This window comes from Protopterus annectens, chromosome 13.part0 (assembly GCF_019279795.1).
Source record: "Protopterus annectens isolate FY-2018-M chromosome 13.part0, PAN1.0, whole genome shotgun sequence".
Taxonomy (NCBI): domain Eukaryota; kingdom Metazoa; phylum Chordata; order Ceratodontiformes; family Protopteridae; genus Protopterus; species Protopterus annectens.
Genome location: NC_056747.1, coordinates 977,516,897 through 977,541,675, shown reverse-complemented (window position 1 = coordinate 977,541,675; position 24,779 = coordinate 977,516,897). Strand labels below are relative to the sequence as shown.

General features: G+C 39.7%; 1 protein-coding gene across 7 annotated transcripts in view; it reads left to right on the top strand.

Annotated features, from left to right (window-relative positions):
* LOC122787886 (junction plakoglobin-like) overlaps positions 1 to 24,779 on the top strand; it is an 803,785-nt gene that overhangs the window by 380,208 nt on the left and 398,798 nt on the right. For 6 of the 7 annotated variants that reach the window (XM_044054804.1, XM_044054805.1, XM_044054806.1 and 3 more), the window contains one exon: positions 13,826 to 13,945. In XM_044054804.1, coding sequence (XP_043910739.1) covers positions 13,826 to 13,945 — 120 coding nt within the window. Of the gene's footprint in view, positions 1 to 13,825; positions 13,946 to 22,782; positions 23,104 to 24,779 lie in introns of those variants that run through there. The other variant, XM_044054810.1, reaches the window with a different exon arrangement.

Below are 24,779 nucleotides of genomic sequence, written 5' to 3'. Positions count from 1 at the left end.
TTTGCAACCCATCTAGTGACATAGGGGTTTATATTTAAGCTGGTGAGCTTATCTATAATGCCCGAGTGGGGTATTGTATCAAAGGCTTTTGCGAGGTCCAGGTAGGCTGTGTGGACCACCTTCCCTTTGTCAATGGCCTTGGTGACTGTTTCAAAAAAGTCGACCAGGTTTAAGAGGCAGGATCTGCCCTTAACAAAGCCAAACTGAGTAGGATCCAGTGTCTGTAGGTCCCCAATATCTTTATTTATGAGGTGCATGATGATCCTTTCCATAGCTTTGCAGACCAAGCTAGTCAGGCTTATGGGGCGATAGTTTCCAGGGTCCGTTGAGGCACCACCTTTGTGGAGAGGGACCACTGTTGCTGTACGCCACTCTTTGGGTACATATCCTGTAGTAAGGCTGAGATTGAACAGTAGTTTTATGTTTTGGTTTAGCTCTTCTTGGAGTTCATGTAGGGGCAGCCGGGACACTGTCTGGTCCCATTGATGCTGTGTTTTTGCTTTGGAGAGGCGGCTCTTACCTGAGCATCTGAGATGTCAGGGGCAGCACTCTGCTGGGATAGATATTTGCCCTTTTGGTGTGGGGGGGGGAGTAGTTTGCGCTGAACCTGTCAGCTAGGATGTTGGCAATGTCTGTGGGTTCGGTGTATTTTTGTCATTTTGGACTAATTCTGAGCATATCTGAGAATTCCACCCAAGTTCCTAACATAACTAAAGAAAGACTTGTGATTATCCTTAGTGTCCTGTGCAATTTTTCTCTCGAAGCTGGCCTTAGACGATTTTATGAGTGCCCTTAGTTTTTTGCTAATACTGATCAGAGATGCCTTCCCTATTTGGGATTTTGCTCTATCATGTAGTAGCTTCCTCTTGTATAGTTTGTTTATGGCTGGGGTCCACCAGACAGGACGTCTGCCTTTGGAGGATTGGGTCTTGGTTTTATTTGGGATTGCATGATCCATGCATTCCTGAAGGTGTTCATAGAATACATTTATAAAGGATTCTGCGGTCTGGGCCGTATTTTCCACAGGCCGGGGCTTTGAAGGATTCCACCTCGGTTTTGAGGAGTGTGAAATTTGCTTTAGAAGTTTTTCACTGTGGTTTTCTGGGCAGGGGTGGGGTCAGGATGTGAATATCTAGTGAGATCAGTTTATGGTCTGATCTTACCAGTGAGGGATACACTTCTGGTCTGGAGCATAGAGTCCCCATGGTGGTGATGATCAGGTCCAGTATGATTTCCCCTCTTGTGGGAGTGGTAACAAGTTGTTCCATAGCATTTGAGTTTATGAATTCTAGGAACCTTTGGGCTAGGGTGTTGGAGCTAGAGTAATGCTCCCAGTCTATGTTTGGGTAGTTGAAGTTGCCCAATATAATGGTGTTTGGAGAGACCTTCATATTTTCCAGTGTTCTCAGGAAGGCCGAGTGGGGTTCCTGGGTTTGGGAGGGTGGTCTGTAGCAGGCTATAAATTGGAAGGCAGTTTTACCCACTGTTAGTTGCACATGAATAGTCTCTGAAGCTTCGTGCTTTGCCACCAACCTGGAGGTGTGGGTATCTTTGATGAATATCGATGCTCCCCCTCCTTTTGTAGTTCGGTCCAAGTGTTGGGGCCGAAAAGCATGGTATGAGGTATAACCTGGTAGTGCTGGGGTGCTCTCAGGTGCCCTGAAACAGGTTTCTGTTACTGCACAGATATCGATGTTCTCCATGCTAAGGAGAGTTTCAAGTGCATGCATCTTGAGGTTTAGACTTCTGGCGTTGAGTAGCATTACTCTTAGTTTCTTATCCCTTGTGATACCTATGGAGGTGGGTTTGTCTTTTGAGCCTTGCCTAAAAAAGGCACTATGAGGGTAGCAAGAGCCTTTGCCAATATCCGAAAGCCCAGGGGTGACAGGTGCAAGCTGTCCCTAGCGAAGCATCGTGGCTTGTCGAGCATATCATCCCAGGCTGACAGGCATTGGAACCCCTTTGAATGTCACCAGTACTTAAGCCAATTGTTGAAATTGATCATCTTGTCTTCATATTGTGGCATCATTCATGGTGAGGGTAAGATGCTACTGAAGGTCAAGGTCATACCGGCCTGGGCTACATGCTCAGAGAGCTCCTCTATGTCTCTTTTCATGTAGTCCAGGGAGGTACGTCTCAGGTCATTCACACCAGCATGGACAATGACTGAGTCATATTTGTACTTGCCTTGGAGTGAGCTGAGTGCTTGTGTTATGTGGCAGATCCTAGCGCCTGACAGGCTGCTCACTGTGACCTTCTCCTTGTTCAGCCTGGTGAGCGGGACGTCAGTGTGCCTGACAATAGAGTCACCTATTACAAGTGTATCAGGTGTGTTGTTTAGCCTTAAGGGCTGTGACTGTTCGGCACACTGACTTTGTGAGATATGTGTTGCACGTGTTTTGTTTTGGGGTAGCGGTTGCTTGGGTGTCTGCTTTGGAGGTCTCTGCTGCTTAGGCAGATCTTTATTTAGAGCCTCCGGGTATGTTTTTGTGTGATTATGTGTTTGGTTTGCTGTCATGGTAGGTCTATGTGAGACTGGAATTGTAGTGAGTGTGGTTTCCTTCTTCTCCTGACTGGTTATGCCAGTACTGAGTTGTATCGGAGAAGACTGGGCCACTCCAGCCATCCTAGTTGAGTTAGGCTGATACAATGGTGGGCCCTAGTGGTAGTACCTGTAGCTTGTCTAGCAATATGGTTGTAACAACTAGCACGTTTGGTAAGGATGGTTTGGTTCAGGTTAGTGAAGAGGGGGGAGGCATAGAGGAGGGTAGAAAGTAGGTGGGACCGAGCGATAGTGGTTCTTGCAAAAGGAGTGAGGAAAGGTTTGATCCTGTATAGGGAGCCCAGTTTTTTGTTGACAGATTTGATGGTTTTATTGACATGGATGTCATATTTTAGGGCATTATCGATTGTGATGCCCAGGACTTTTGTGTGAGTATCTGGGGATATAATTGTGCCGTTGTAGGAACTTATAGTAAAGAATGGTGAGGAGGATTTGCAGGTGGGGAAAAGATGAGCAGTTTAGGTTTGTTGGGGTTTAATAGAAGCTGACGGTTTGCAAACCATTTTTCTACATCATTGAAAGTATTCTGGGTTAGGGTCTTAAGCTCAGTTGAGGAGGTGGTACATACTAATGTAGAGTCATCCGCGTATTGGATGCAGGTGGCCTTGGGAGTGATGTTGCGTAGGTCATTGATAAAGACTGAGAAGAGTAGTGTTCCTAGTATGGAGCCTTGGGGGACTCCTAGATTAATGGGTAGATGTGTAGATAGGGTATGCTGCCATAAAACTGCTTGTTGTCTATCAGACAGGTAAGATTGGAACCATTTAATAGAGCTACTATTCAATGACAGTTCCTTCAGGGTACGGAGAAGCAGTTGGTGATTGACCATATCAAAGGCCTTAGAGAGATCTAGGAAGAGAGCAGAGGTAAGTTTGTTATTGTTTTGGTTGATGTTGATAGAGTTAGAGAAGGATAGGATGGCTGATGTGGTGCTGTGGTGTGGCCTAAAACCTTGCTGAGAGTTGGCCAGTGGTTTATTTTTGGTTAGATAGTGCATTAATTGTTTGTGGATGCACTTTTCCATAATTTTGGCTAATGGTGATAGTATGGCTATTGGTCAGAAGTTTGAGAGGTCTAAAGAATTCCCTCCTTTATGAAGGGAAATGACATGGGAAACCTTCCAGAGAGAGGGGATAGTGGCATCAGTCAAGGTGCAGTTTATTATGATTGAGACAGGGTATGCAATGGCATCTGCCCCTTTTTGTAATTATTCTGGTGGGAAGAGATCAGCTACCAGGGTAGTGAGCTTTCGTTCATTAATTAGAGATCAGATGGTGGATGTAGATATAGGTTGGAAGGCGAAAGGGAGTGGTGTAGTGGTTGTGGAGGAGTTTTGAAAGGAGCTGGTGGGGGTAGTTGGCTAGCTAGTGATTGGATGGTTTTGGTAAAAAAATTGTTAATGATGTTAGCAGTTTCCTCTTTTTTCTTATGTTACAGAAAGCATTTTACCATTGCATACTAACAGTACTATGCCTCTATGTATCTAGATGTATCAGTATAGGTTATAATTACATGATAACAACAGATGCCTCAACCTGTGGCTTTGCTATTACATGCAGCAGTATTTCAATATTCAGCACAACATACTAGAGCAAAAGCACTGAATAAATCATTTATTTATTATTTGTTAACCGGGAAAGTCCGACTAGGACAGATCCTATTTTCAGCAGAGGCCTTTGGAGAAGCACTCCAGACATGTCTTTGAAACACGGGAGGAAATCCATGTGAATGCAGGGAGAACATGCAGATTCCACACAGAAGGCACCCCAGCCAAGAATCGAACCGGAGAACCTCTTGTTGTGAGGTGATAACGTTAAACTTCTTGTTGTGAGGTGATAACATTAACTGCTGCACCACTGTGCCACCCATGAGAACACTAGATGACCAGTTTTAATCATGCCAGGGATAGCAGTAATATAGTGTGTACAAATGAATTGCTATATCAAACACATTAATCTGTGTGTCAGCTCAAAATGTATATGCTATATCAAACACATTAATCTGTGTGTCAGCTCAAAATGAGAATTTCCATGAACTGTAATAACTCACACTACAAAAAATATTAAGAACACGGAGTTGTTTCTTAATGCAAAGCTGCAGTGTTAAAATATACAGTCAACTTTATTTTTATCTGAATAGTTGTTCGGAGATAGATGCCATGCTATTCAAATGTCTAGATCCTAAGTGCTGTAGTAGTGCATATGCATAAATATAACACTATAGATTGAGGTTTAATTCCCAGTGCCTACAACTACACACTTATTAAAGGAGCATAACAATTGCTTGAAATTAAATCAGCCAATGTGGGAGGCACTGAATCCTTCCTGCTAAATATGTGATAGAACCTGTACTGTGGTCCTATGGCCTCACAACTGACTATATTTTAAATCAAGGTAATGGACATCTCCTCCTATATAGATGTCTTCCAGCCAGCTTACACTCTTGTCACTGACTAAAGACATTTGATAATAAGGATTTGGAGAAGTCTGCCTTGGACAGTTTCATTTCTATACACTGTAGTGGACCCCAATTTCCCATATACAGCTGTTTAAGCAAACAATATGTCAGCATGGTCTTGCATTCAATAGATGTTATCCAGTCAGTGAAGAATACATTAAATTATTAGGTAATTAAGCACATTGTTTCATGATAGTTCTTGTAGTAGTCAGAATAGCTACAGAAGAAATGAGGTCCCTGTACTCTACTCTTAGTTGTTTACCCTTTACACAGATTCACTCAGGCCTTTAATGCTTCAGATATGCTTTGAGCACAGCACTATTAATTGTGTCATCAATCATTGTTTGTTGTTAGAAGCTGCTCTGTTTCCAGTAACTTAGCAACGACTCCGTTACCCTCAGCATTGTCATCAGTATTCCTGTAGTGGAGTGGTGTATAGAAAACCTCGCACCAAACACAGATGACCAGCAGATAAATACCACGTCCCCATTTTTATGTTCAAAACCTCCTGTGTTTTCAAGAAGCAGAATGCTCCTTCTTAAAGATATTCATACAAAACTGCAGGGAGAGATCCCACGGTCCTGGAATTTCCGTCCCTAGTAATACAGTTGGTAGTGACCATCCATAAACCACTGCAGAAGGATAATCTGCTGATCCTTCCATCATCATTTTTATGACAGTCATCAGCAGTATCCTGACCTAGATGCTTGAAACAAGTTTCATGATCTTTTTATTACCATTTCAGGACAGTGGCTATTACTGGATTACTGGAGTAGGACTGTCCTGTGGTTGTACCCTTACCAGGTATAGCACATTCATCTCCAGCCCCAGGACACTAAGCAGCAGTGGTCATTTAAGCATCACTACAGTAGGATTGTTCTCAGAACTAACAATCACCACTTACAGGGCACCTGTTAGCAGTGACCGTTCTCACATCACTACAGTAGAGTGAAGTCCATTCATCCCCAATCCAGGGACACTAATCAGATGTGGCCATTTTTGCATCACTGAAGTTGGTCTTTTCCTAGAAGTAGCCATCACAAGTTCCAACAGTGATCATTCTGAAATCTTTGCAGTACCAGTGCTGCCAGCCTTATTATCTCCAGCTGTACAATTTCACTCAGCAATGATGTTTCACACCACTGCTGCATGGTTGGTCCTTAGTTTGCCATTACCCCCAGCTTTGCGCAGATGTAACTTATCCCCATCTGACTCCGCACTCACTATGATGCATCATGTTACAAAATACTGTTACTTTTCCTTGAGGGTGGCCATCCATTATGAATGTATCATTTTTTACAAAAATAAATCAGAAAGCAATTAAAGAGAAAGTACCGATTCGTAATATACTGTAAATAATGAAAATGGAAATGACAAACAAAGCTGTAAACTGTAATAGATTACTCTGCCTGCTATGGTGCTAAAGCATGAACTCCAGTAGTGTCTTCATAGGTTCATAGGTTGGTACTAGGCTATCGGCCCTAGCTACAAGCCTAGCCATAACAATTCCCTGGCTATTTCTTCCCACACTATTTACTTCCCTGGTCCCCTGTCTAGCAGGGTGACTGACGTGATCCCTGGGGTGAATTTCTCCCATCCAATCATCAAGGTTCCTTTTGAAGAGGGCCAAGGAGGCACTCTGCTTGACATGTATGGGCAGTCTATTCCAGAGTCTGGGGAGTCTCTGGGTCAGGAACCTATCCCTCCAGCATGTTTTGTTTATTGTGATGACAAGGTTTAGATCCCTGGAGCATGTGGCTCTGAGGGATTGGGATTTCTTTAAGTGGAGCATGTCCAACAGCTTTGGGTTTGACATGGCCTTGCATGTTAAGCAGAGATCGTCTCTGAGTAGACGATATGCGACAGAGTATAGCTGGAGTTTTCCAAGGTGGTCAGCATAGGGCATCTGCTTTAGGCCTGTGATTCTTTTAGTGAGGTATTTCTGCGGCCTTTCCAGTTGTTGCAGATGTCTTGAGAGGTACATACCAAATGGGGTGTTGTATTCTATAATGGGTCTAATGAGAGATCAGTACAGTGGGACAATGACCTCCTTTTTTCTGGATGAAAAGCCCTTAGTGATGAGGTGTGCCAAGGATTTCCTGACTGTTGTGGTGATGTGGTTATTGAAGGTGAGACCACTGTCCACCTGTATCCCTAAGTCTCTTATCACACTTTCGGTGTTTAGTGTACTGCCACCTATGTGGTAATTCACGGGTACATGTTTTTTCCCTAAGGGGATAACTATACATTTCTTGGCATTGAGCTTAAGCCCATGGCTCTGGCACCAAATGGCATAAAGTGTGAAAGCAGCATTGCCAAAACCCAGCTATCCATGACAGTATTCCAAGTGTGATTCTGGGCCAGTGCCCAGGACAGCTTGTTTTACCAACCTTACAGTACACTGTACCTGCTTAATGACAAGAAATAATTAGCATATCTAGTCTACCTTTTAAGTCCATTCAATATTTCCTGTCATCCCTCCCTTCCCCTCACACTATTCCAACAGTCCCATGGCCTCTTGAATCCATCAGCTGATTTCCCATCTACCTCTGATACCTATAGTGCCAACCATGGATTCACTGACCTAAATGTGAAGAAGTACTTTCCCAGCTGCACAGATTGGCTGCCCCTTACAGTTGGATACCCGTGGCTCCTTATCTCCCCTGTGTCCTTCCTGTTGAGGGTGACCCATTCACATCTCTCTGCCTCACTCTTCTGCATCCATGTCATATTCCACATGGTCTCATAAGAGAAGAGGTCTTGCTGCTTTTGTCTCTGGGTATGTCTTTGCCCGTCATACTATGCATATTTTGGTAGTGTTTCTCTGTATTCCTTCTAGGAACCTAATGTTCCTCTCCTTGTAAGGTCTCAAGAGTTCCACTCAGTACTCAAGGTCTGGCATGGTTACTTCTTAGCTTCTAGTATTTATCCCATGATGATCCATCACAACATTCTGTTTGCTACTGCTGCTGCCCTCTCACAATGCTCCTGGTTGTCCAGTCCACGTATAATTGACACAATGGATTATTTCCTGCTCTTTTGCCATTGGTTTCCTAGGTGATACTTTACATTAGGTTGTCACAGAGCATAAGTGTACTCCTTTATAATAGATTTTTTTAATTAAATTCTCACTAGACTTCACTGTAATACACACCAGCCTACTGTTCTCACTGTGATAGTGGATGATTACTGAAATATTTATCAACCGTGTGTGGAAGTTGTACATGGTGAATTTACATTTACACCTACCAGCAGACAATTAATTACATTTGACATTTCTAACTGCCAGCCTGATAGATTTCAGTCACATAGAGCTGTGCTTTAAAAAGAAAACTAACTGAGAAAATATTTTCAGCTAAGCAAAAAAAAATCATCTTTTTGCATTTCTTGTTCATTTGAATTATACAAACCCTACCCTCAACATATAGTAGAGGCAATACCCTACTAAAAATGAAAATATAGAAAGGCACCTTGTAAATTTTGTTGGGAATTCCTTCTCCTTCAGTTATCATGTAGAAACTGTAAGGAGAAAATTATTCTACTTAGTACTTAGTACAACAGTACAACTGAGATAGCCAGGGGTATTTAATGCAGATCTACACATGCCACTGTCCCCTGTTATATGCAGCATTGATCAAACTGGTCTTTGGAATATAATGTCCCCTTTGGGATGTACAACAGTAGACATATCAGGCAACTAGATAAGCTGCAAATGTTCCTAACCAAGTGAATTATGGGCTTAAATACCCTGGATTATTTCATTACTCATATCTTATAGACTCTTGAGAGATGATCCGTGCCTTGTCACCTTTGCCTTTACAGACTCTGTTGTACTTTATCTCCTCTAACTTCATGTCTAATAGCTCCACAAACACCTCACGAGCACATTAAAAGTATAGGAGAGGGAGAGAGAGAGAGAGAGAGAGAGAGATGGATTTATTACAGATCGCCTCCACCATATCTGAAAGAAGTTTCCTCACCAGGTTATGTAGTGTGGCACTTTATCATCACTCAGATAGAATCTGGATGTCTGGATGAATACCCGCAAATTTACCCTGGGAATGGCCAAGCTATCCTTCCTTGAGAGAAGAGGTATGACCTGAAGGTGTGCATTGGAAAAGTGTTAATTGTTGTGGGACTAAATTTCTTTATGCCTATGTAACCTGTGATGTCATTTTTTTCCTCATTTAATGCCCTTAATCATGGTACTGAATACCTCAGATTCAGTTCCCTGATTAAGTTGCAACAATACAGAAGTACCGTACATGGTTGTCTTTCCACAGCTTTTATCTTGAATAGGACAAGACAGACCACATACAGTAGCTAGTACTACAGCCATGATTACCAGCACAACACAATTAGCACTGTCAATGCTAATGAGTCAAATATTTATCCCATGTGCCATTTTAAAATACCCTGAGTATTCATGTCAATAATCTTGCACAATATTGATCATTTTAGGACTGAAATGGTTATTTTCAAGACTGCATTGCTTTTTTCATGGCACAAACTCCTGTACATAAAAACAAACCACCCTTTACAAGTATCAGTCTGTGTAAAATCTGTGCAAAACATTTAACAAGTAGTGGAGTAGTAGTTTCAAAGCATGATCATGGTTTATTTATTTTCTTTTATTTATTTAAATGTGCTTACCATGGTGGAACATGGATCAAACAATGACCAGTTACAGGCTCAACCTGGGTTACATCATAATATAACAAAACAACATGCAGTATACAAATAACAATGATTTATATTTATGAATAAGCATAGACCATCTGCCAAACAATACATGAATAAAAGATTTAACAAACCAAATATATGTACTATTACATAATTGGAATAGACAAGGGAGAACAGGGTTAAAGTAGGAGAAGTTGAAGTGATGGAGAGATGGGTAGTAGTTGTTAGGTTAGGAAAGCAAACATAGACCTCTAAGATGAAATAATGAATTAGATTATATGCGGTGGGTTTAGAGAAGTAATGGTGGGGAAAGGTGAGTCACAATTTAGGATGACTGAGTTAATCAGGTGGATCAGGTATATGGAAGGTAAAGGTTCTATGCAGTTGGAGACATCGGTTTATGTGACATCCTTTAGAGGGAAAGTAGCATTTAAACTGTTTTAGTATTATTTGAACTCTGGCATGAACAGAAAGTACTTTATGTGATCAGGAAAATCAGGAGGATATGACTATCATAGTTTTGGGACCAGTACAGAGAAACAATGGCTAGTAGGGTCTATATTGGAACACTGAACATTCAAAATTTCGAGTGTTCTAATATCGACCCGTTTTCAGCGAACACTGAAAATATCGAAGAAACAGAAAAATGAATTTTTTCCAAGGGAAAGAATTCGGTTGTCCGTTTCTGTTGCTTCAGTATTTTCAGCGCTGTGGTGGAAAGTTACGGGTTGGGTTCAGGTAAGTGTGCAATTGTGTGGACATGAGGGTTAGGGCGGAGTAGGTGAGTTAGGGTTAGGGCACGGGTGAGGTGACTGTGCGACAGTGATGGACTTTAGGGTTAGAGTTTGGGTTAAGGTAAGTGGATAGTTAGTGGTGTATGTATAGTTTAGTGTAGGGTTAGGTGTAAGAGTTTAGGTGTATGTGTGTTGATTGCTGTTTGTTTGGTGTACTTGTTTTGTGTGTATGTGTTTTGAAACAGCAAATTTTTTCCCTAGGAAAAAATTCGCTGTTCTTGTATGTTCGATGTTTTGAATTTTCGATTCATAGGGTTCGATATTAGAACACTCAAAATTTTAAAGTTTGGTGTTCTAATATAGACCCAGCTAGTAGACTGTAGTTTGAGAGAAGGGATTTGTAGGGAGGGAACAGATCTGGCTTGGCTTTTAGGTTATATGTTTGAGTGGCAGTAAAAAGTTTGGACAAGAGAGGGAAGGGGTGTCAAGTTTGAGTATCTTGAAGTCTAAGTAATCAAGAAAAAGATTTGATCTGGCCTGTACTAGAATCCACTTAGCCTTTGAAAGAGTAAGCCAGTGTTGTTCACTCCATAGTGAGATAGCTATGAAGTGATGATTTTATTGGAGAGGGTTTGGACGGTGGTGGTGTTTTTGACAGAGGTCAATGCTAACAAGGGGAGATCATATTTAAGTTGGGCAAGGAAGATGCCTTTTTCTATAGCAGCCCTTGTTGGATGTGACAGGAACTGAGATATTTGTTAGGCCAGAAAATTACACTGTTAATCTTGGCTGTCAAATTTTCTGTATTATCATGGAACTTTATTGACTGGTTTAGCCATGTCCCCAGACATCTTAAGAAGGTTCTTGTTTTAATGGGATTGTTATCATAGTCAAGGATATTAAAAGCTTTGGGGGTTGGATTATGGTTTATGGGTGCCAGATAACAGGGACTTTTGACATTGAGCAGTAGTTTATTTGAATTTAGCCAGTGCTGCAGCTGAAGACGGTCCTTTTGAAGTTGAGTTTCAATTGTATTACATGAGGGATCAGACCTATTTGCTATTTCATCTGCTTAAAGAAGTAGTGGTACACAGGGCAGATCTAGTGGAAGTTTGTTGATAAAGATCAAGAACAGGAGCATGCTAGAATGGAGCCCTGTGAGACAAATTCATAGGTAATTACTAGGCTAATGATCACTGAGGGCCTTTTTAAGCTTAGCCTTGCTTCCCGAAGGTGAGAATCAAACTTTATAGTTGGTGTCTGTAAGGTAAACACTTTAACCATTATGCCAACTCCAAAATGAATGAGTAAACTGTTGGAAAGCCAAGGTTCTATCTTAACTTGTACTGAATGGTTGGATACAAAGTCTTTGAACCATGTGGTGGCATCAGGGCTGACCCCAATGTTTTGCAGATGGGGAAGTAGAATTGGATTGACCATGTCAAAGTCACGGGTTAAGTCCATGAACAGAGCTTCAGTAAAATGTCCTTTATCCATATTAGTTAAGATACTATCAGTCAAGGTCCAAAGAGCAGTTATTGGGCTCCTCTCAGCTCAGAATCCATGCTGTATGATGGAGAACAGGAGGTGTTTTGTAGATAGGTGGTTGTTAAGTTGGTTACATTTTTTTCAAGAATTTGACTAAGGGTGGGTAGGATGGGCAACAGCAAGAAGAGAGCTTTGTTTTTTTTTTTTTTTTTGCAATTGGTCTGACAAAAGATGATTTCTAAATTTCTGGCATAGTATTAGTGTGAAGCAAAGTTTGTAATTATGCTTATGAGAGATGGTGATGAAATTCTGTAGTGGTGTAAGAACCAAGGGCAGATATTTTCAGATCCAGATGGTGAGACCATATCAATCTGTTCAAGTAGAGTTAAAATTTGCTTAGATGTAATTTTTGAGAAGTAAAAAGGTGGAATGAAATCAAGAGTTAGGCAGTCTTTGTGTGGCTGTATTATAGGTAAGTGAGCATATCTTGAGGATTTTCTGAGGAAGTCAGAAGGTATGAGACTAAGAGATGGGCAGTATGTGTACCCTAGACTGTATAATTCATTTTGGAGGATCTTCCTGTTAGTTTGTTGACTTCCTGCCAGAAACTTTTAGGACAGAGAAGAAAAGAGATTTGTTTAGATTGTTAAGGGTTTGCTTTTTGAGTCTGCAAGTGTCCTGTTTAGTCATGTTCCTCAGAGTTTTGTAATGGTCGAGGCTGTTGGGACTGGTATCTTGCTAAACTCAAAACTGATAAACTCAAGAGGTTAACACTTACACACAGTTCAAATACATGATATGAGAATTTTAATTCAGTTGTTAGCCTGGTAAGTGACCTGTTCCTCTGGGGCCCTTTTTACCTATGAACTAGGTAATAAATAAATGCAGCATATATACAGTGACACATTATAGTAGCCAATCAACCAACATGTTTTTGGTTAATTGAAGGAAGCTAGAGTTCATAGAGAAGACTCACAGACATACAAGGCTGACATGCCAACTACACAAAGACAGTGATTAGACATCAGAATTAAACCCAAACCCAGGAGCCATGAGATAGGAATCTTAATGACTGAGTCACCATGGTGACTAATCAAACCTGAGAATGCTAAGTATGCCTATATCAATAATACTCTGTTATTTTAATATGTTGTAATTAGCTGCCTACCACAAAATATAAAGTAAAATACTAAAATCTTGCTATAGTATATGATATACACAATCAGGTCTGGCATTCAGTTATTTTTTTTATTTTATTGTTAACCTTATAAACCCTAGTCAAATAGATGTTTCTGTTTGGTGAAAAGAAGTCAGCGTTGACCTGGTTAGTGATTTAATGCGCCCTATATTGTGCAAGTAAAGGTTAGACAAGTTAACAGATGTACCATCCCTATTCATTGCAAGATATTCTTTCTTCTTGACTTAACAATCAGTTGAACTAATACTCATTGCTTCATTTTTGTCTTGATAATTACTTGCCAAAGATGTTCAGTTAACATTTGTTCTACATAAATTGTTTTTAGCAATAATGCGAAAGGTTTGTTTAAAAAAAAGTTCTCCAGGCAAATTGTTTTTTATTATGAATACAGCAGCAGATGTGTACAATTTTATTTATCCACAGCACAAATTGCTGAAGGCACTGGTATAACAAATTCAAAGATCTGAACAACTAAATCCCTAATGTCTTGCACTCTTCTAGTTGTTATACAGATACGAGGCATACTTTTAAGGTTGCTCATTAACTTGAGTTGATAGCAGAGGACATTCCACTGATGTGGTTAAACCTGGAGCTAGAAATAAATCTAGTCTGAATTTCCTTGTTCATATTTGCTGCCTGTTTGAATTGTGCTGCCTTATAGTCATGGCATTTTCATTAGTGTTGCTGTCTACATTTTTACAGGATGGAAATGATGCATGTGAAGTTTTAGAGAAGAGTATGGGTGCGCTCTGTGCTTTGGCTCAAGACCCTGTCAACAGGCAAGAGATAGCCATGCTTGGTGCCATTCCAAGGCTAGTACAGGTAAAGAACTGGTCAAGTAATTTTCCAAACAGTGCTTTTAAAGACAAATACAGAATAATTCTGCATACTGCAGATCAACAAAAAGATGTTTTATTAATAATGCTTGAAAGTTATTGGTACAGAACTGCATCAGTGTGTTAGTCTATCGATAGATGCAGACACAGCCTATGTAAAATAATTAATGACCGTTGGGACTAACCATATAGCAAAATAACATTCAGTTTTGCTAGATAGATTTGGCAGACCAAAACATGCTGTAGTAGTGAGTTTTAGTCAGTCTAATTTATTTTGCTGCAAAGAAAAATGTAGTTTGAATTCTGACACTGAATCCTGTTATTTCCTGGTACATGAAGGGATTCACATCTAGATCAGGGGAGGTCATTGTGCCTCTTTACTCATCCCTCATCAGGCCCATAATTGAGTACAATGCCCCTTTTGGGATGTACCTTACCAGACACCTGCAGCAACTAGAAAGACCCCAAAAGTACCTCACCAAGAGGATCAAAGGGCTCAAACAGATGCCATATGCTGCCTGGTTAAATAAACTCCAGCTCTACTCGGTTGCATACCGCCTGCTTAGAGGCGATCTGTGCCTGACTTATAAAGCCATGTCCAACCTGGAATTAATGGACATGCTGCACCTCAGAAAATTCAAATCCCATCGAGCTACGTGCTCGAGGGACTTGAACCTCAGCACAGAAATAAATACGACATGCTGGAGGGACAGATTCATAACCCAGATGCTCCCTTCACTCTGGAATAAAATTCCAGTCCAGGCTAGGCAGAGTCCCTCACTGACTCTCTTCAAGAGGAATCTTGATGAGTGGATGAGAGATCGTAGGTTTACCCCGGGTATCGCGTCTGTGTCACTGTTAGACAGAGACACAGTAAACTAAACCTCGAAAAAGGGCATAGTAAAATTCATTTAAATGGGTGGCGAAATCCAAACACACTCTGGCTAGGCTTACAAATGCCCTAGGACAGATAGCCTAGTATGAACCTATGAACCTATGAACCTATGCATAAAGTGAATGGATAACTGCAGTCCATTGAAGATATATTCACTGATACCTGATTAGTCAAAACCAAAAGGCCAAATGGGTGACTCATCAAAGGATTTTTTTATGTGTGCACTAAGCCCGAGTAATGGTGATGTGGAAGAGAGGTGAAGAAGAGAGTACAGGCAGGATGGAGTGGGTGCAGAAGAGTGTCAGGAGTGATTTGTGACAGACGAGTACCAGTAAGAGTGAAAGGGAAGGTCTACAAGAGGGTAGTGAGACCAGCTATGTTATATGGGTTGGAGACAGTAGCATTGACAAAAAGGCAGGAGTCAGAGCTTGATGTGGCAGAGATGAAGATGTTAAGATTTGCACTAGGTGTGACGATGATGGACAGGATTAGGAGTAAGTATATTAGAGGGTCAGCCCAAGTTGGAAGGTTTGGAGACAAAGCCAGAGAGGCAAGATTACATTGGTCTGGATATGTGCTGAGAAGGGATGCAGAGTATATTGGGAAAAAGATGCTAAGGATGAAGCTGCCAGGTAACAGGAAAATAGGAAGGCCTAAGATAAGGTTTATGGATATGGTGAGAAAGGATATGCAGGTGGTTGGTGTGACAGAGCAAGATGCAGAGGACAGGAATAAATGGAAACAGTTGATCTGCTGTGGCGACCCCTAATGGGAGCAGCTGAAAAAAGAAGAAGAAGACTAAGCCCACAGCACTGCTCACGCATGGGAGTGTTCCGCATGTACCTGTTAACTAATTCCCAGGTCACCAAACTTCTGAGTAAGTTAAAAACACCTCTACCCAGCTATCCCATTAGTTTTTAAGTCTCAACCAGATGGGGTCAAATTAATCAATCTTTGATGGACAGTACAACATCTATCATGATGTGACGGTTTGTACTCCTTTTCTCTCATAGTTCCATTTAACTCATTCACTCACCGGTGCAGCTCAGGAAAAGCTGCCTGCTTAATTCCACCATAGGAACAACAGTGCAGTCTGAGCTCATTTTCAGAAAATCCATTTGTAATACCATACAGAAATCAAATGTTCATAACTCTTTAACTATAAGAACTAGACTAAAAATGTAAATGCGAAAGTTGTTCAGCAGACACTGACCTTTCCAATAGTATAAATGTTGATAGTGCATATCAAAGTCATTATTAAATATCTGGCAAGGAAGGCTGATATTGTGCATATTTTTTACCTTTTCGGAAAAGCAAAGCACAATACCTTGGTCAATGTACCATGCAGACCCATATAATTTGAATTTAATTTGTTAATATGAGTGTCAGCTTTAAAATTATACCTTAACCATTACTGTGGGATGCTCCTTTCTTGAGATATTCACAGAATTATGATTAATATATTATTTCTCATAATTGATAAATAAACAAAGCATAATATCTCATCACCTGTAACAGACAGAGCCTACATATCATCATAGAAGTTGTGCATCTGAATGTCAGCTTCAAAATGATGCATCATTTGTGTGATCACCATGTTCCCTTGCAAAGATATGGGCATAATAATGAGAAGTATTGTAAATGTACAATTTTCATAATCGTACAAGTCTAAACAAACTGTGATATCTGTGCATGTGTACAGTGCACAGACACAGTTATTTTACCATGCTGTAAGGAGTAACACTGTCTTCAAAATGAGGTATTACTTGGCACACTGACATGCTTCCCTTGCAAAGTTATTTACCAAAATATGAAAAAAAATAACAGTTTCCATAACCTAATTCCAAACAAACTTTGACATCTACACGTGTCCAACATACAGGCACAATTATTTTACCATGTTGGAACCAGCAATACTGTCTTCAAAATGAGGTATTACTTGGCACATTCAGATGCTCCCTTACAAAGTTATCTACCAAAATATGAAAAAAATTAATAATTTCCATAGCCTAACTCCGAAACAAACTTTGATATCTGCATATGAGTACAACATACAGGCACCATTCTTTTGCCATGTTAGAACTATCAATACTGTTTTCAAAATGAGGTATTACTTAGCACATTCAGATGCTCCCTTGCAAAGTTATTTACCAAAATATGAAAACAAATCATAACTTCCATAACCGAAGTCCGAAACACACTTTGATATCTGCACATGTGTGCAACATGCAGGCAATTTGTTTACCATGTTGGAACTATCAATACTGTTTTTAAAATGAGGTATTACTTGGCACACTGACATGCTCCCTTGCAAAGTTATTTACCAAAATGTGAAAAAATCATAAATTTCCATAACCTAAGTCCTAACAAAACTGATATATGTACATGTGTACTGCATTCAGTACCATGTAGACACATTAGAATTAGTCACAAAAGTAATAATTCCAGTTATCGCATCTGACCATCACTCTGGTTACAATAAGACCCATCAGTTTTTCTCAATGCAATATATACATATTGTTAACAGACAATAAATTATTCTTGAAAGCTGGATACATAACAAAAAATTATAATAACCATCACTGAAACCTGAGCTATAGATAACCTATACTTGTTACACCATATCTGTATTACGATCTTCAGCAGTCTGACCATGTATGCACAAGCACTTCCCTGGTACACAAATGAATTATTTCCCCTACCAACATCTTCATTACTTACTACATGTTATACACATGTCCCTAAATGAAACATTCAGCCAAATGACTCCTTCAGGAAAATGTTGAGATGCGCACAATCACCAAAATGATTATATATCATATATATAAGTGTGTGTGTGTGTGTATGTATATATATATATATATATATATATATATATATATATATATATATATATATATACACACACGTGTGAACAATGTATATATGAGCAAGTACATTATGTACATACATATATATATCCTTATATACATATATTCACAAAATATGAATAAATCAGGGGTTTGTTAGGCAGTTGATGAAGAATGAGGGTGGTTGCTTGCAGTGACTCCAAGCAGAGAAAAAAAACACAACCTGGCTTATGCATTCAAAGTGATAATGACTTCTGCTTATGTGAATAACAGTGACAGCAGCTGAGACTTTTCCCAGAAAAGTGATAATGACTCACTGCTATATTGTAACTGCACGTATTGCTAATGTGATAATGACCTTCCTTTCATTACTGCAAAGGTATGCATGCTGAGACACAGGTGATAATTGCTGCACATAACCTGTTGAGTAGGCGTTCATTATATTACCCGGTGCAGTTGTTATGCAACACAGACACATGTATCATCAGTAAGGAGAAGACCTGAGTCAGTCAAACAGCATAAGATTTAGATATTACTGAGCCCTTCCTCCCACATAAATTCCACACATGACTGACAAAGCCATGAGAAATGCCCATACTGGATTTGAGCAGCTAAATGAGTTTATTCCAAAAGAAGGTTTAGCGACAGCCATATTGCAGACCATCCTTCTTGGTTTGCTACAGGGAGATGAGATGTTCTTTGAGCTTTCAAGAGAGTTGACCCTTCCTTGATTCAAACTATAGCAAGTGCAACAATAATCCTGCAATCTGCAAAATTACTGAGTTACTTATATATTATTGAAACAAAATAAATGAAGTGCAAATGTTCAGGGAGAATCTCTCACTGGAATTTTTTTTTTCAAAGGAATATCCCAGAAATGTGTGTTGACATTCAGTCAGCAGTACATACATGCAGCTGGTTGATGATATAATTAACATCAATACATTTTCTAGACAAAGGGTAGGCATAAGGGTTCAGGGGAGAAGAAATACAAGGTAGCCATATTCACTTTGATATGTGGGAAAAGAAGACGTCAGTTGTGATAAAATAGATTCAAGATAGTTTCAATTTGAGGATTATCTTATTTAACGGAACAATGGCAAGGACATGGAGCAAGTTATGTGGTCAGTACAGGAGTATCATCCATAGGTGGTGTCCAACTATTCAGAATGGCAGAAAAAGCAATTCAAAATGAATGACATATAATTCATTTATGTCTGATGTGACCGACATATACTGTCCCTCTCCTAGGGTTACAATAAGACAGACAGAGGATATTAAAGTGGGAGTGACATCCATAAACTATGTCAAACATATACTGTATATGTAGATATGAAAACCAGCATTTTGGCCTATGGCTGTTTGCTGTTGACTTTAGTAGTTTTCATTTCTGTTAAGAAACACAGTAACATAAATGTACTATTTCCAGTGCTTTTCTTCTAAGGCTGAGGGGCAAAATCATGATATGAAGGATGTCTGTATCAGGATTTGTCATGTGCAAATAAAAGAAAATTCTCCCAGCAGTTTCTGGGAAACCATAAAATAAACAGATGACTCAAGCATTATGGCCTGAGGCATAAATTCCTATGTCATCTTGCATAGTCTGAACAATTAATAAAAGTATTATTTTGCCTTCATAATTTACTCCTGGAGGTGTATGCGCTATTTTTTCCTGAGGTGTGTCTTTATGTAATTCTTAGATAACCTTTCTGGTATATAACTCTGCTATGTGAACCATTTGTCTACTCTAAGTTCTTGTAACATAAACTTAACTGCCTGTAAATACTTATAAATATTAGTCATATCCTGTTTTAATTGCATATAAATAATACACCTTTAGACATTATGCTTAACAGAGGACAGCTGTAAGAGCGAAAACAGGACTAATGAAAGGACTGGTGTTTTAACCTAACAATCCCATGTGCCTGAACAATAGAAAATGTTGCATTTAAATGTTCTTTCAAAAAAAAATGCATCAAACCTTTGACATGCATTATGATTATGACAGTTGTAAGCCCTTGAGATAGCAGTAGTAAGTAACAAGACCATTATGAAAAGATACTAACTTACTTGAGTCATACCTATAAGCTGATGTGCGCTTATGGACAAATAATCTCTGTAAATCAGATATTCAGCATTCAGTTCACTTCATTAGCCTAAATCACATGGGTGTACTTGAAAAAGTAACAGACTTTGGGCAAAAGCAATTCAGCAGTGCAAGTTACAGAACTAAAAATGCAGTAACCTGCATGCCAGTATGGTTTATGTTCTTAAATGCAAAAAAATCATAAAGCATTTACTTTATATTCATTCATCTTTCCAACTAAATACTCTTCAAAAATCCCAGACTCAAACGTTCTAATATCGGCCACAAAATGCTTTAGTATGAAAAAGCAACTACAAAAAATGGATTGTGATGTACTGCATAGTGCCTGACACTGAACATTCAACTGATGGTATCTTTTAATAAGGTCGTCCATAGTTTCATAGTTTCATAGTATAGTACTAGGCTATCTGCCCTGGGGCATTTGTAAGCCTAGCCATAGTGATGTGGCTTTTGCCACCCCTTGAAATGGTACAAAAATGTACAGAATAAATCTAGAATACTGTGCCTCTGTCTAGTAGTGACACAATGAAGGTCCCCTTATATAATAGAATTAGTTTACTGTGCCCCTGTCTAGCAGTGACACAGATGTGACCCCTGGGGTAAACTTACGATCTCCCATCCACTCATCAAGATTTCTCTTGAAGAGAGTCAGTGAGGGGCTCTGCCTAATACGAACTGGGATCCTATTCCAAAGCATGGGAAGCCTCTGGGTTATGAATCTATCCTTCCAGCATGTCCTATTCATACTTGTGCCGAGGTTTAAGTCTTTAGCTCTCGTGGTCCTGATGGATTTGGATTTTTTGAGGTGGAGCATGTCCATCAGATCCTGATTGGACATGGCCTTGTACGTCAGGCAGAGATCACCTCTGAACAGGCGGTATGCTACTGAATAGAGCTGAAGTTTCTTTAGTCTGGCAGAATAAGACATATGTTGGAGACCCTTGATCCTTTTGGTGAGGTACTTTTGTGGTCTCTCTAGCTGTTGCAAATGCCGGGTGAGGTACATACCAAATGGGGGAACATAAATACGAAGGGGAGTGGTGGGATTCAAACCGTGAATGCCTTCTCTTTGTGCATATGCTCTACCATTACACTATTTCAATTAGTCCAGATTAAGTAACTAAATTATTACTAAAAAGAAACAAGACTACATTCATAGCATTGACATTTAGATTATCTGCATTCATTCACAGCCTGATCACCATCTCAACTGTCTTCGATTTCAGCTCAGGATTTTGCTGGTTCTCCATGGGGAGAAAAGATTGTGACATAAAGTCAGTTAATAACTTCAGTTAAACACTACTTTTACTTCAGAAAATTAATACTAATTCCCAGCTTCTAAACTTAACAGCGCTAACACTTTAGCCATCCTTTGGTTTAAACATAACAAGTTTGCGAGCTATGTCCTACATCAGATACAGAAAGAAACTGTACTTACCAACAACTTCCAAGCGTCCTACAAAATTGCATCACACACACCGAATCGGAAACACGGAAACCAAACCAGTCAAACTCATACAGGTGGGGAGAAGCTGGTACTGCTGATCGCTCTTGTCATAACGCTAGGAGATCAAGTTAAAAGTGAAATGCCTTTACAAGCTCTTGCCCTAAAATTTTGCAATTTCCAGGTACAGAAATGAATGCGCCATATTACTGCTTGATTAAGGGGATGCTTTGACATTGTATGGGGTCAAACTGCACTAAAAAAAACTGTTGTCCAAAACATATGACCAGGCACTCCACAGAAACAGCCGTATAACCTTCACAATGGTGATACTTGCATCCACAATAACATACAGCACCATTGCCACTTGCTGAAATAAGCAGCATGAGTCAAGTAATTGTATTAATTTTTCAAAAAGTGAGTCGCTACTTCTGAGCAGGAGTCGGGTGGGGGTGTGACGCAAGTGCTGGCTTGGATTGCAAGAATCCGACTGGTTGCCACCACTTGCTTTATGAAGCACTTTTAAACCGGATTTTCTACAATATCTTTAATGTGAGCTTAATGTAAAACCACGCTGAATGATAACTATATAATGTAATTTACACATTCAGTTACCATTTCAGCATGTTTTACATTAAGCTCAGCTACAAACCTGGAAAACAGTTGCTCACGCTTGTGGAAGGCACTCGGGGGTAACAGCTTCCAATTAGTATCTTCTCATGGCGCGCTCAGTGTTAAGCACAGAGGCGCCATGAGAAGGTACTCAGGGTTAACTTGTCAGTCCTTTAAATTATTAAAGTTAAAGCAGTCATATAAACAGATAATTATGCATATGATTGTCATCTGAAGATGCAAACAGAAGATGTGCATTCTTCTACAAGCATCAAAGATTTGCAGTTGGCTAATAGGCAACTCTTCCTCCATACCTCATTGCAATGCCTTCTTTCATGTATCTTGGACATCTTCAATGTCTTCTGTGATGTATCTCAGAAATCTTCAAACTATTGTGTTACCCTATAGTCTACAACAGCTTCTGATGATGGTTACAAGACTTATCTCATCTCTATGAAACTTAAGGCAACTTTATATTATACCCCTTTCCAGCTGTCATGCATCCTTTATTTATTCTGTTCTTTTCCAATGTATAAATGTGTGGTTATCTAAATCCTTTCTCATAGACAGTTCATCTTCTTCCATCAACATTTTGCCAACTCTGTACTGCATGCCTTCAATCAGCTTAAGACACTTTTCCTCATATAGTCACCAGATATGGTCTTCACATTGCCCAGCACACCAGGAAAATGTCCTCATTGTCTCCAGAGTTGACATACTAAGTACAACCCAGAATCCAATTGACTTTTGTCATTGCTTGTCTCTTTTTTAAGGTCACCCCCTCCTATTTTCCTCGGCCTTCTTGTAACAAAGTACAAAGTTATTATTATTTTGGTTTTGCTTCACTTTTGCTCAGATTTTGCTTTTTATTTTGAGCTTACCACCAAAAACTCATCTAATCTCTTTGTTTCTTCAGGGGCAAGAACCTTATTACTCATCCATTCCCTCACAGCAGGAGTCAAGCAATGGGCATAGTCATCTGCATGGGAATCAGGATTTTCTACTTGTGGCCCTAATTTTCTCACTGTGCATGCCCATGAACACTCAAGAGAATCATGTAGTATCCGTTAATAAGGGGTGTCACCTACTTCTATGAGTGACAAAATGTAGAGAGGGTCTATGCCATGTGATCAATCTACTTTTTGTTGGACTACAGTCTGCCAAGAGGAGCTGCTAGATCCCTAACCATTAAAAGTTACAAAGACTTCAAAAATGGCACTTATTGCAAGAAGAAACAACCCCACATAACTATATATAACTATATGTGACTATACGGGTCCCCTTCAAAGGATCTAAATTGCAGAACATTGAACCTCTGATCATTGAGGACCAGAGGGTTGAAATTTGGCAATATTGAACCCTGTGAATGGAGATCGCGTTATAGTGTGGAACAATAACTCCACTGTTCTGTTCACTGTAGTGCTATCTCAGTGTTGGTACATTTAAGTAGCAGGGGGTGTGGGGGTGCAGGGTTGGCTTGACCACCTGCAAAAATGTGAAATAAGAAGTTTTCATGTTTTAGTTTTTTTTGGGGGGGGGGGTCAATATTGCATAATTTTGATTCTCTGGTCCTCGATGATCAGCGGTTCGATGTTCTGCAATTTCAATCCTTTGAAGGGGATCCAACGATACATACTAGCTCTAAGATAGAACAACACTGGAGACAAGGGAAAAAAATTCCTTACTCCTTTATTTGGTGATCTTACTGTTAGAAATAGTAATGTTTTAACTAAATGGAAAATCAGCTGAACAGTCTTAATGATCCTTATCTCAATGCAAACCTGCTTGAGCAGTCAAGGAGATTATTCCTTCAAAATGCTCTGCACCCATTGTAGCAAGTGCTTTCATATGTTCTCCTTTCACCTTAAGAGATTATAATGTGGAGTGTGCACCTTGAGTAAGTGCTCCCAACCCTCGCGCTTGAGAGAAAAGAGCAAACAGTAATCTATCGGTTCTACCACCCCACCCCACCCCCCCAACCAGCCCCTTTTATGCCCAGGCTGTTAACTAAACCTATTATATGTGGGTCATAATCAGGGCTTTATTCCTCTACAACACTGAGCTGGCCTGCAGTGTATAGTTATACATTTTTTGTCTTAATTCCTATTTTGCCATGTCTGATCATCCTGAAACCTGCACCAGGTCTCACAAGAGAAATAAATCCATTTATGATCAAATTTCCATTCTTGACTTGTGTAAGTTGATTTTGCAGTGTGATGACACATATACTTAACACACACACACTCACACACACACACACACACACACACACACACACACACACACACACACACACACACACACACACACACACATATATATATATATGCCTGTGTGTGTGTGTGTGTGTGTGTGTGTGTGTGTGTGTGTGTGTGTGTGTGTGTGTGTGTGTATACATGCATATAAACATACACAAACACATACACACACATATGGATTCCTACTGTTTCATCAAATTATGGTTAGTCAAAAGGTAGTTGTGGTGATGTAAGAATAGCAAAGGTAAGCACTTGCCTCCTGCCTGCTCATCCTTACCAACAACTGCTAACCTTAACTCTGACTCTGCCACCAATGCTTCCATAAAACTATCACAATTCAGACAAACTGGGTCTGAATGGAGTGGTAGCTTTTGTTTTCTGTTTGTGATCTTTTGTTCTTTTACTGTTTTGGGTTTTTAGTAAATTGTATTTTTTTTGTGTGTTTCTAAATGCAAGCATTGATTAGTTGTTTTTCTATGCCTTCACATTTCTGTGGTATGAACTCATATGATATATATACATGTATATATATATGTGTGTGTGTGTGTGTGTGTGTGTGTGTGTGTGTGTGTGTGTGTGTGTGTGTGTGTGTGTGTGTGTGTGTATGTATAGATATATATATATATATATATATATATATATATATATATCTATA